Source organism: Schistocerca gregaria, chromosome 1 (assembly GCF_023897955.1).
Source record: "Schistocerca gregaria isolate iqSchGreg1 chromosome 1, iqSchGreg1.2, whole genome shotgun sequence".
Classification (NCBI taxonomy): domain Eukaryota; kingdom Metazoa; phylum Arthropoda; class Insecta; order Orthoptera; family Acrididae; genus Schistocerca; species Schistocerca gregaria.
This window is the reverse complement of record NC_064920.1, coordinates 217,840,526-217,853,617: the sequence shown is the minus strand read 5'-3', so window position 1 is coordinate 217,853,617 and position 13,092 is coordinate 217,840,526. Positions and strand designations below refer to the sequence as shown.

The 13,092-nt window shown below is 38.9% G+C and overlaps 1 protein-coding gene across 2 annotated transcripts in view; it reads right to left on the bottom strand.

Annotated features, from left to right (window-relative positions):
• The window catches only part of LOC126337270 (protein ARV1-like), a 49,944-nt gene that overhangs the window by 22,113 nt on the left and 14,739 nt on the right, over window positions 1-13,092 (bottom strand). Inside the window, exons 2-3 of one of the 2 annotated variants that reach the window (XM_050001453.1) lie at window positions 12,600-12,704; window positions 3,964-4,083 (exon numbers count right to left, since the gene is read on the bottom strand). In XM_050001453.1, coding sequence (XP_049857410.1) covers window positions 3,964-4,083; window positions 12,600-12,701 — 222 coding nt within the window. In that variant the 5' untranslated portion in view covers window positions 12,702-12,704. The remainder of the gene's footprint in view (window positions 1-3,963; window positions 4,084-12,599; window positions 12,705-13,092) is intronic. The other variant, XM_050001454.1, reaches the window with a different exon arrangement.

Genomic DNA, 13,092 nt, shown 5'->3' with positions numbered 1-13,092 from the left:
GTTGGGAGGGTAGTTACGGGATGCGAAAGCTGTTTTCAGGTTGTTGGTGTAATGGTCGAGGGATTCAGGACTGGAGCAGATTCGTTTGCCACGAAGGCCTAGGCTGTAGGGAAGGGACCGTTTGATATGGAATGGGTGGCAGCTGTCATAATGGAGGTACTGTTGCTTGTTGGTGGGTTTGATGTGGACGGATGTGTGCAGCTGGCCATTGGACAGATGGAGGTCAACATCTAGGAAAGTGGCATGGGATTTGGAGTAGGACCAGGTGAATCTGATGGAACCAAAGGAGTTGAGGTTGGAGAGAAAATTCTGGAGTTGTTCTTCACTGTGAGTCCAGATCATGAAGAGGTCATCAATAAATCTGTACCAAACTTTGGGTTGGCAGGCTTGGGTAACCAAGAAGGCTTCCTCTAAGCGACCCATAAATAGGTTGGCATACGAGGGGGCCATCCTGGTACCCATGGCTGTTCCCTTTAATTGTTGGTATGTCTGGCCTTCAAAAGTGAAGAAGTTGTGGGTCAGGATGAAGCTGGCTAAGGTGACGAGGAAAGAGGTTTTAGGTAGGGTGGCAGGTGATCGGCGTGAAAGGAAGTGCTCCATAGCAACGAGGCCCTGGACATGCGGGATATTTGTGTATAGGGAAGTGGCATCAATGGTTACAAGGATGGTTTCCGGGGGTAACAGACTGGGTACAGATTCCAGGCGTTCGAAAAAGTGGTTGGTGTCTTTGATGAAGGATGGGAGACTGCATGTAATGGGTTGAAGGTGTTGATCTACGTAGGCACAGAAACGTTCTGTGGGGGCTTGGTAACCAGCTACAATGGGGCGGGCAGGATGTTTGGGTTTGTGAATTTTAGGAAGTAGGTAGAAGGTAGGAGTGCGAGGTGTCGGTGGGGTGAGGAGTTTGATGGAGTCAGGTGAAAGGTTTTGTAGGGGGCCTAAGGTTCTGAGGATTCCTTGAAGCTCCGCCTGGACATCAGGAATGGGATTACCTCGGCAAACTTTGTATGTAGAGTTGTCTGAAAGCTGACGCAGTCCCTCAGCCACATATTCCCGACGATCAAGTACCACGGTCGTGGAACCCTTGTCAGCCGGAAGAATGATGATGGATCGGTCAGCTTTCAGATCACGGATAGCCTGGGATTCGGCTGTGGTGATGTTGGGAGTAGGATTAAGGTTTTTCAAGAAAGATTGAGAGGCAAGGCTGGAAGTGAGAAATTCCTGGAAGGTTTGGAGAGGGTGATTTTGAGGAAGAGGTGGGTCCCGCTGTGATGGAGGACGGAACTGTTGCAGGCAGGGTTCAATTTGGATAGTGTCTTGGGGAGTTGGATCATTAGGAGTGGGATCAGGATTGTTTTTCTTCGTGGCATAGTGATATTTCCAGCAGAGACTACGAGTGTAGGACAGTAAATCCTTGACAAGGGCAGTTTGGTTGAACCTGGGAGTGGGGCTGAAGGTGAGGCCTTTGGATAGGACAGAGGTTTCGGATTGGGAGAGGGGTTTGGAGGAAAGGTTAACTACTGAATTGGGGTGTTGTGGTTCCAGATTGTGTTGACTGGAATTTTGAGGTGTTGGGGGGAGTGGAGCTGGAAGTGGGAGATTGAGTAGATGGGAGAGACTGGGTCTGTGTGCAATGAGAGGAGGTTGAGGTTTGTTGGAAAGGTTGTGGAGGGTGAGTGAGTTGCCTTTCCGGAGGTGGGAAACCAGGAGATTGGATAGTTTTTTGAGGTGGAGGGTGGCATGTTGTTCTAATTTGCGGTTGGCCTGTAGGAGGATGCTATGTACAGCCGGTGTGGATGTGGGAGAGGAAAGATTGAGGACTTTGATTTGGGATAGGAGTTGACGGGTGTGTTCATTGGCCGAGTCGATGTATAGGTGAAGGATTAGGCGGGTGAGGGCTATGGATTGTGCTGTTTGGAACTGGTATAAGGACTGGTGGAAAGAAGGATTGCAGCCAGAGATGGGAACTTTAAGTGTGAGGCCTTTGGGAGTAATGCCAAATGTCAGACAAGCCTGAGTAAATAAAATATGGGAGCGTAATATATATTAAAAACAAAGATTCCAAGACTTACCAAGCGGGAAAGTGCCGGCAGACAGGCACATGAACAAAACACACAAACACACACACAGAATTGCTAGCTTTCGCAACCGATGGTTGTTTCTTCAGGAAGGAGAGGAAAAGACGAAAGGATGTGGGTTTTAAGGGAGAGGGTAAGGAGTCATTCCAATCCCGGGAGCGGAAAGACTTCCCTTAGGGGAAAAAAAGGACAGGTGTACACTCGCACACACACACACACACACACACACACACACACACACACACACACACACACACACACACACATCCATCCGCACATACACAGACACAAGCAGACATTTACTCAAATATAAACTCTCCACCAGTACTATCTGCAGAGGGTACTCCTGTTTTGATTGAAGATGATAAAGAAACAAATTTCAAACTCCAGTGCGATTACACTTGATACACTAGAAAACAGGTTCCACTTAAACTATTTGAAATTTGAAATTAAATATTATGAAAACCAAATATTCAAAAAGTTTGGAGCTTGAAATACAACGTAACAATCAACTTATGGAAGAAGAAGTTAACATGATCAAATTCCTTGGACTACCTGCAATTGCAAAGTAAATACTATCAAATTCTACTGACATGAGAACACAAAAAGTAGCATACCACAGTTAGTCTTAATCTGGCATTAGGGATGGTGGTATTTTCTGGGGAAGTTCAAATGGCACATTTTGATTACTGAAACTGCAGAAGAAATATGTCAGATAAATGTGTATTGTACAGGAAAAAGAATGTTTTGGGCCATTACTTAAACTATAAATCCTTACTGTTTTCTCACATACATTCATGAAATTATAATGTTCCTACATAGTGCACAAAAATTATTTGAAGAGAATCATTTTAGCCCTACATACAACATAAGACGGTGTATGGATATGAAAATACATAATAAATTAATGGGCAAAAAGTAACTTATTTAATGTCAACCCACAGATTCTAAAAATAAATCTACAGCCTATTCTGTGGGAGGAACGTGGCTATTTAGTAGAATTCATGTAGAATGAAATGATAATTTAAACAAGAGGGACATCAGCTTTAGATTTTTTTACTACATAAATCAAAATTGTATTATTATTTAGATGCTGTTATAAATCACAATGCAAGAGAAACATCTAAGAACAAGATATAGAGGATAAACATTTTTAAAACACCAGAAAAATTTTGATTAAATGCTGGATGAATGAAGAACTTGACTTATCTCTATGTTGGTACTTATACTTTGCAACCCATCATGAAGTGCATGCCATATGGTACATCCCTTTGTACCCTTTATTAGGGTTTCTTTCCATTCCATTCAATCTATGTAATTATGTAAAGAAAAACTGAATTATGGTGAGGTCTTTGCAACAAAACCGTTACTTCTCCTCTCTCCGAGCTTTAGACATACAATAATTGCTGTATCAGTGTAAACCATGTGAGAGTATAATAAAACCACATCACAACTTCAATCATTTCCTAGATTTCATGAAACAAAGTTCAGATTTGAGCTTGTCTCCATACTCTCAATCTTCAAACAGCATCTGAAGAAAATCTGGGTCAAAATGGGTTATAGTTAACATCACACCACTGAATCAGTGTTTCATTGTTAAAAATAAAACTGCACATTGGAAATCTTGTTTAAACACAGAGATGTGTGTGGTAATGCAGTGTGCAATGTGAAGGTTTGTGAATAATGTGACATTAATTCTCTTTAAATATATTAATATATATATCTCAATTTCACTTCTGTCATACTATTATACACATTCTTCTCTATCTTCATCATACTACTTCACTGTCTTGGCTATCAATAGTCTGCAATTATATTTTGTATATTAAATTCAGTGACAAGTTACAGTCAAAAAGAATATGTGAAATAGTATAAATATAAGTACCTCAAAGCCAGTATTCCACAAGATGTGTCGGTAAGCTTGCTCATTTAGCAGAACCAGGTCAATCATAACAATTACAGGGTCATATTCAATATACTTGTCTGCAATGTTCTTGCATTTTTGCTGGAATAAAGACAGACTATGTTAAAATAATAAGTAATCCACATATCTTGAAACTAAATTTAACTCATTTCTCCTCTTTTTCATGGCTACCCAGGAACCATGGATCATTCCAAGGTGGGGTTGGTTCCACGCCACAATGATACAGATAACTGTACTGTAAGGCTGCATTCACAGATGCACTGACAAGTTGTTAGATGGCATCACCATAGGTTGCTTGGTACCGTCAGCTTGGTCACAGTGTGTCCGATCCCCTTCGTCAGTTTTTTGCAGGGTGAAGGAGGTTAGGTTCAGTTAGAATCTGTTCTATATATGTAGCAGATCTCCTTCAGGTTTTGAAATAACCATAGCAATTCACGGAATATATAAGAAGACAGGAGAAACATACTTCGCATGATTCGTGGTGACCCTTAAAAGCAAGATTTCAAAAATGCACTGTTTCACTGTATTTATTTAAACCTGCGCAGGCATATGTCAATTAACCTTCAATTACTTTCATTCAGCATACTTGTGAAAGACAAACACAAAATTTAGCATAAGACACTCTGAACACCTAAGGCGCTGAAAAGGGGAAATACATACCATACACCACATTTGCAAAACACTTCATGTAATAGAATCATCACACTACTGGCACAAAAATACCAGTAAGCAGTAACAATTAGTTGTAGACACCTAATGCCAACATACAACCCAAAAAAAGACCCACTACAGAAACTGTAAGCCTAAGATATGCCACTCCTCTCACTAACAAATTATTTTTTGAGGTTATAATCCCCACAAAGTTTTCAATAAAGATTTTGCATACTTGTAATTTCCAATAAACTTGTTGTTTTAGTCCATAGAATCTGAACTAGGACTCAAGTCTGGGGAGTTTGCTCGATGGTACAGTACTTCCCAGTCCTATTGATCAAAGAGAGCAGCCACAGCTTGCGCCATATGCACCTGCACATTGTAGTGCAAAATGATGGATGGGTTGCGCAGAAAGTGTCTCCACTTCTTTCAAAAAGCTGGTCGCAGGTGATGTCTCAAAAACAAACAGTGATACTGTGGACTGACAGTCTGCCGTGAAGGAACATAATGCGTTAGGGTAACATCATCACAGTGCTACACGAGAATCACCATAACTTTAGACTGCTCCATCAACAGAACAATTTCTGCTAATGGTATACTACGTCTTCCACATCACTGGCAACAGGTTCTACATAATGCTGGTCACTAATTTTGAAAGACAGTAACAGGTGCAAACATGTAACACTTTTGTATCGGTTGTCAATAAATAGTTGCCACTATTTAAGTTCCAACATTTGTATATTCTGATGATGATATTTTCATCATCAGAATGCCACAAACTCTCTCTCTCTCTTGGACTAAAATTATCAGCTTCTCACATTTAGCATTTTGTGTGTGAGAATTTCGGTCGATTTGACCAAAGAAAATAAACCAATTTGAATTTCACTGATTGTTGTCTGTTTATTCGCATGTTGAGATCGGCTATTGCGTGACTGCACACATATCGGTGTACTGACTTGGTTGTCATCAGATTCCACTGATATTGATGCCACTGTGACTGCAGCCTAAGTGCAATCGAAGCAGAGTGTTATCTGTGGAGCGGCCAAATTAACTTTTGGTTCCTGAAGAAAGTGGCCCTGTCAGCAGTTGCAGGGACAATATTCTGGATGATAGAGATTTGACCTTGTAACATAAGACAACAAAGCCTTGCTATGCTGGTACTGCGAACAGCTGAAAGCAACAGGAAAGTATAGCCGTTATTTTGCCCAAGCGCATGCAACTGCTTAATATGGATGATGATGGTATCCTCTTGATTAAAATATTCCGAAGGTGAAATGGCCTCCCTTTTGGGAGTCAAGGTGGTGACTACTAAGGAGGATGTCATTGTCAGAAGAAACAAAAATGGCACTGTATGGGTCTGGGTCTGAGTGTGGAAATTTATGCCCATTAATCAGGTAGATAGGCTAGAAAATTTAACCTCTTAACACACTGCATTTTTATTTCCAAATTAAGTTTGAAAAATATTTTTTATTAATGAAAAACATCCTGTACTGAATGACATTACATACAGACATAGAAATTAGCTTTTGCAGCTTGAAATAACAACCTATAACTTTTTAAAGATCACCATTAATAAATTCCTGAGTATACTCATAAACTAGACTTTTACAGAAAGATCCCAAAGCTTGAAGCCTCTTAAGTTTCTGGATTCTATGAAGTTGAACCACATATTTCTCAATGGTTTCCTGCAACAGAAATCTTGGAAAAGCTGGATGGAGCACAGTGGACACAATTATCTTTTAATACTGGTAAGCACTAGTCAGTCAATTGATAAACTGTTGTAACTTTCAGTCCTTACTGTTGTTCTTCAGTTTCTGAGCTGCTAAATTCAATGCCAAACTCAGGATCATTATAGCCATCCTTTTTTGGAAAGCACTGCCTAAAGAACAATACAGGACACACTGAAAGCGCACAATTTGTTGAAAACTATCTAAATCTGCACCAGTAAAGAAGACTAGTAGAAACCACATTAAACAAAACATGACAGCCAGGTCACAAATGCAGGACTGTACACTCTCTAGTTGCAGAACACACAAATATTGATGCTGAAATTGATATGAGCGAGATTTTTTCCCCCTAGAAGTCTGCTCTTAATTTGTCTATGTATATTCAGGATTTTAAGTTTCTGTCAAAATAGTAAAACCAAAATAATTTAGGATTTTATGTTAAGGGGTGAAAAAGGAAAATAGATAAACTGAAGGCACATAGTTTGGGGATTTGTGAAGTCTGGTGGCAGGAATAATAGGACTTATGGCCAGGTAAATACAGGGTTAGTGGTACAAAACCATGTAGGAGTAATGCAACATACTGGATGTGTTATCTTACTCACAACAGACATGAAGCCAAACACACACACACACACACACACACACACACACACACACACACACACACACATTCCAATTCTTGATGCCATGTGTGCAAAAATTTAAAGACAAACTATACAAATCACAGTGATATACAATTTAGCATAGGAGTAAAGTATAGGTGAAGCTAGAGGATTTTTATGAACTGAAATTGAAAATACAGGACCAGACAAAAAAATTCCACAATATAATTTATGATTTAAATGTTAGTACCAAGTGGTATATGGAAAGACTATATAAAATCCAATAATTTGAGGATGAGATGGAGGAAGAATGTAAAGTTGTAAAAGTGTGAAGAATGTTCCATACACACAATTCTGCGACAAACAATTTGTGAGAAAATTGTAACGGCAAGAAAAAGAGAAATAACGAAACTACATGGCAAGAATCAAGATGTACAGGATAGACACAGAGCTGTAAATATGAATTTCTGAAATTGTTGAGATGGTTGAACAGCGTACACAGAATGCCTCAGTAGAGTTCATTGACAAATCACTTTTATGGAAAATACATTATTTGAATAAGAAAGAAGCAACTTAACACATTGTGAGACATGATTCTGGTAGATACTTATTTTTATGTATGTCAGTATTAATTGTTCAAGAAATTTGGCAATATGTTTCTGATAACATTTTTTCAAGCAGTTCAGAAATGCATTCCCAGGATTCTGGAATAAAGAAAAGAAACAGCCAAAAGCTGATTAAATTACCAATGTTTCTTACAATCTTACTTAGAAGTAAATCTGAAGAATCACTGAGTGACAAAAAAAACCTATATGAGGAAATTTTTGTGGGAGTAACAGCCACAGAAGAAGAAGAAGAAGAAGAAGAAGAAGAAGAATTATGCCAATGAGATCTCCATGAAAGTACCAAAAAATATGGATCAGTGTCATCAAAGACGCAAAAAATTGATTCAAACAATGGAAAGTCTGGGTTGGAATACTAACAATTATGGAAAGGAGAGATTGCTACTCACCAAATCTGGCCTGAGTAGTCAGAGATAGCAGTCATGTGTGTAAGATGTGTGCTTGCTTGCATTTGTTTCTTTCCTGAGGAGAGCTTTGGCCAAAAGCTCAATGTGTACTAGTCTTTTCATTGTGCTTATCTGAAACTCAACAGATCATCTTTGCGTAGCAATCTATCCTTTCAATAATTGCTAAAACTGAGTTAGATGGATACAACCATGAGGGGAATCTTTTGCTTTAAGAAGAAAGAATGTCAGCAGACACGTTAATACCAGTAGTACAGGCTGAAGTTTTTACCTTTAAAATAAAATCCTGGATCAAAATTGGTAAAGGAATGAGCGAGATCTCTTCAGTGCTCTATGACCAAACTTGCCGCTATAGCACAGGTTGTCACTTTACTTGTATTTTGTGTTTACTTCAAATTCTGGCACCAATGAGAATGAACTGCCTGAAAGCAAACTTTGGAAAAGAACAGTACATCTACAGACACAAGTACAGAGGATAGTAGTAGCTCTAAACTTGAATGTAACATTAATTGTAGAAAGTGATCGTTGTGAGAGTGCGAAGCTGAGATTAATTCTTGGAATGGGGTTCAACAAATGGCATGTGGTAGTGGAAAAAGGAGAATGAAAATTGTATTTCCATAGACAGTTTTGAATCCATAATTAATCTACAGCATGTGAACAGAAGTATCTGGACTCCATACTGAATGTGCTGTGTGCCTTCTGCCTTAAGCATCTTAGAGGATGTAGTAAGTGCACGTAGACTATGTCAATAAGCATTAACGCACATCACATTGAGGTTCTTGGATGGAATCCAACAAATTTAGACAACAAAGAAGTAACACTTTCAAGATCAGTTGCAAGGCTGAGAAGTTTGTATCAAACAGCACTGTGCAGATAAATGGCTTATCCTCCAGTGGTGTTGTAAGTTATGATACTAGTGTTCACACAAATAACTTGCCAGGTGATATCACGGAGACGTCTTGGTACAGACATTCGTGTGTGTATGTGTGTGTGTCACGCATGTTCACCTGTGCGGTGGATACGTAGTTAGGTAGAGAAAACTACAGTGGAAGGTGTAATTATTACTGTAATGACAATGACATGAAGATGGGCAGGACAAGGAAGTTACTTACTGAATTTCTAGCCTTAAGAAAATACGAAGCTGATGTCCTAATGAAAGCTGTGTAAATGACAACGCATGCAGCTGAACCCCACAGTAACACGTCAAATGGTTGAGGGCCGAAATAAGTAGCCACTATGTTGCAAATTATCATTAAAAAATTGTCAAAAATACATTTAACAATGATATTAGTTTGCAGCTGTCTGCTTAATATATTTCCGCTGTTTGTGTGGATTCACACCAACAAGGGAATGGTCCAATAAGACACATCAATACCTACCCTGAAAATTTTTACACAGCAAGAAGACAACGAAACAAATACACGGCCAAAATTTTAGCTGCTACGAGGCAACTGCAGGTATTTTGTAAAAAATGTGGAAGTTACACATTTTTACCTCACACAGAACAGCTCATAACAGCGGGAGGTACACGCCTAAACACCTAGCACATGACTGTGTAGTGGAATTATCCAGAGTTCAAAGACAACAATTTTAAGCACCTAAAGCCTGGTTTACAATGGAACGAATAGAAGCGAACACATGCGAATGAGCATCTGCAGAAAATTCACTACCATTCACTTGTGTATGGGTAGAACCATTTATACTAGAGGAACAGGAGAAGACACGTGGTAGTGAACATTACCTATGAACACCGTGTTATCAGTTTTTGGAGCTAGTATTCGGCATACAGGATGAAACTATATCTTGTTAGAGCCACAACGTGAAACTTTGCTGTTGAGTGAGGATTATTTCGCATGGTGAGCGCACTGTTCTTGATGGAGTATGCAAAATGGCACAGGGAAGGAAGAATTTAAGTGTCTCAATTTGTACGGAAGCATGACATGCGTGGAGATTGTATATTTTACATGGAACTGCATCTCAACCTCTCACTGGTCCAAAATTTTCCTTGTATGCTGGCTGCCACTTTTTCCCAGCTTCTCATTACCATTGAGGGTAAATTTATGAACAGAACACAAACTACCGACATGGATCATCATCTCAAGAGGTGACATAGCTAGTGTTCACACTATGTGTGTAATGTGTAGTGGCAAAGTGGGAGCTTCATGATCCAGAGAGTGTGGGATCAAATCCTGTTCAGACCACAACCTTTCCACCATTCATTTCTCACATATGTTGGAGTGGCCACGAAAGACATGTGGTTCTTCCACGTTAAACTGCTGGTCTTCATTTTCCAATTAGGTAACTGGAGAAGGTTAGGGACATATAACTAGCTGCAATGACATCCAGTTGAAAGACCTGCAAGAGGCCTGCACGGCACACCAGACAGAATTCTCTTTTGCTCGTGTTTGTTAGTTTGTCTGCTCCAGTGAAAACTTGGCTTAAACTACACAAACATTTTTTTTTAATGAATAACTTCATACTGACAGTTAAATTCTTACATAAGTAATTCTGATAAAAGTGGCTAGCAGAGAAAATAAAATCATGGCAGCATCTGATATCACAAATGACTTCAATGAGAACTTGTAATTTGTTGAAATGAAGTGTGTCTTGCAGTGCTACATTTTATAACAATTCCTGTAGGTCATTCCTTATAATAGTGATTGAATGTTGTGCATTTGGCTAAATGCTATCAGTGAAACAGCTCTTTCCCTGCAGTCGTCACAAAAATGAGAAGTGTCTACTGAATGACAAAAACAAACCATTTTCTTGCACCAGGCAAACCGGTCAAAGAAAAAACTGATGCAGTCAGGCACTTCACAGTAACCACTAGCTTTATGTAGCCAAAACTGGATTGAGTCACAAATAGCCCTGCCCATTGTTCTGCATATTGCACTGCATACCAGGCATACTTGATCAAATTCATAAATGGTGGCAAAGAAATCTCGTAATGCGCAATGACTGGAACTTAAGAATACTGTTCCGCTGATAAACCTGAAATGAGAGTGAGGTATTGGTAATTATGTTGTCTGATAATTTCCTGAAAAATGCTTCCCACTGTTGAAAAAATTCTTTATCGAGAGGTTGAATAGCACTAGCAGTTCCAGGCAGAATCCACATTACATCTACAGATTTTTTGTCATCCTATGCTAAAAGAGACGTTATTTCCAGACCATGAATCCAACAAAAGCAATAAATTAATTTCTGTAGCTGGTAGGAATACATTTCGAATGAAATGTTGAAAATTATTCTTTCCCCTTTTTCCAGATTTCGATATGTCGCTTACAAGATTTTTGCAACTAAACAGTCCATTTTTTATTTTTGGTCCTAGTATTGTGAAGCAATAAACCACTTACACTTATCACTGGCATTATCGTATATGAATACATCACTGCATTCATTGACTGGGCAAACCGACTCCATCTTTTTTTTACCCCGAAATGATAAAGTGTGGTGTGCATGCAGTTCTTTCCTGGAAGCTGACTGGTCAGCTTTATAAACAGCAGTTGCAGGGATAACAGCAAGTTTCATCTTTACATCAGCTATGAACGTCTCTATAGCATTGTCTATCACTGGCAGCTGCTCTACACGTTTACGTGACGTAAACTTGGTAATTTTGCAACTTCCTATTCTGTATGATTGCTTGAACCAGCATAGCCAGGTCGACGAAGCCTGGAAATTAATAATGTTCATGTCAGATGCAATTTGGAGGTAATGATGCATAGCCTCTCACGAACAGTTCTAAATCTTTTAGACAGATTTCATTCAGATAGTTTCAGTTTTCCGTTTGGTGTATATTTCTTATGTCATGTAAAGCAACTGATAATTTGTAATACCTGTTAGTTGAATGGTTAATTCAAGAGAACAATAACTGTGTACTGTAGTGTCGGAGAAAATATCAACGAACGGTATCCTGAAACGTCCTTTACAAATTACGATCTGGTTGTGTCATGTTTCCTGTTTACAAATGTACCACTGACCTCGCCTGTGTGTGTGTGTGTGTGTGTGTGTGTGTGTGTGTGTGTGTGTGTGCCTAGTTGCGCATGCGCAGTTGTTACATCACCAGTAGGGGTGTAAGATTTCTATCACCACCTGGCACACTACGAATCTTTTTTCTAACACTTGCAATGCATCTTAGCAGCTAAAATTTTGACTGTATTTCTTTCGTTGTCTTCTTCCAGCATCAGCACAGGTTTTGTTTACAAAAGATCTGTTTGAAAACCTGATACATGAGCAGTCAAACAAACTATAAGATAAGTGGGATGGTGACAAATATTTCTTACACTCTTCTCTTACAATACCACCCAGTGTGAAGAGCTTTACAATCATTCTATCCTGGAAACATCCATTCCTCTTCTAAAATTTTCTTCCACTACGTCATTCACTCAACCTCATACATTTGTCAATCCCCTTCACTAAATATTATGTGTCTCTATAAACAATAGTGAGATGAAGCTGTGAGTAATTTTTCTTGTTTATGTTCATGAAGTAAAATAGTTATTGTTATAATTATTAATATTATTATCACTTATTATATATATATATATATATATATATATATATATATATGTCATTAATCAGTTAGTTACTCACACATTCTGTCAGCTTCAGCACAGTAGCACTGTACTTCTTGAAAAGGTCATGTATTTGGTTTCCACAGTGGATACATTCATACTGGCACCTGTCATTCTGCATCAGCTGAAAACATATTTTGTAAACTTTGCTTGGATTTAAAAATATGCTGTACTTCTTTATGAAACTATTTAACAAGAGATAAATGCATCACAGTAAATAGAATATCGTAATTTTATAAAAGTTAATTTTTTGCATGCAGTATCAGAGGAACACACACACACACACACACACACACACACACACACACACACACACACTGTACAGCTCATGGAATTATTCAGCAAGCTTGTTTATATGCCAGTCAGTTACTCAATGATTCTACTATTCAGTAAAGTATTACATTCACTCCTAAATTATACTGTCTGACAAAAAAGTGAAGCAGCCAGAACAGGATGAAGAGGTGGGAGGGGGGAGGGGGGAGGGGGGAGGAGGAGGTGGAAACTAAATAAGT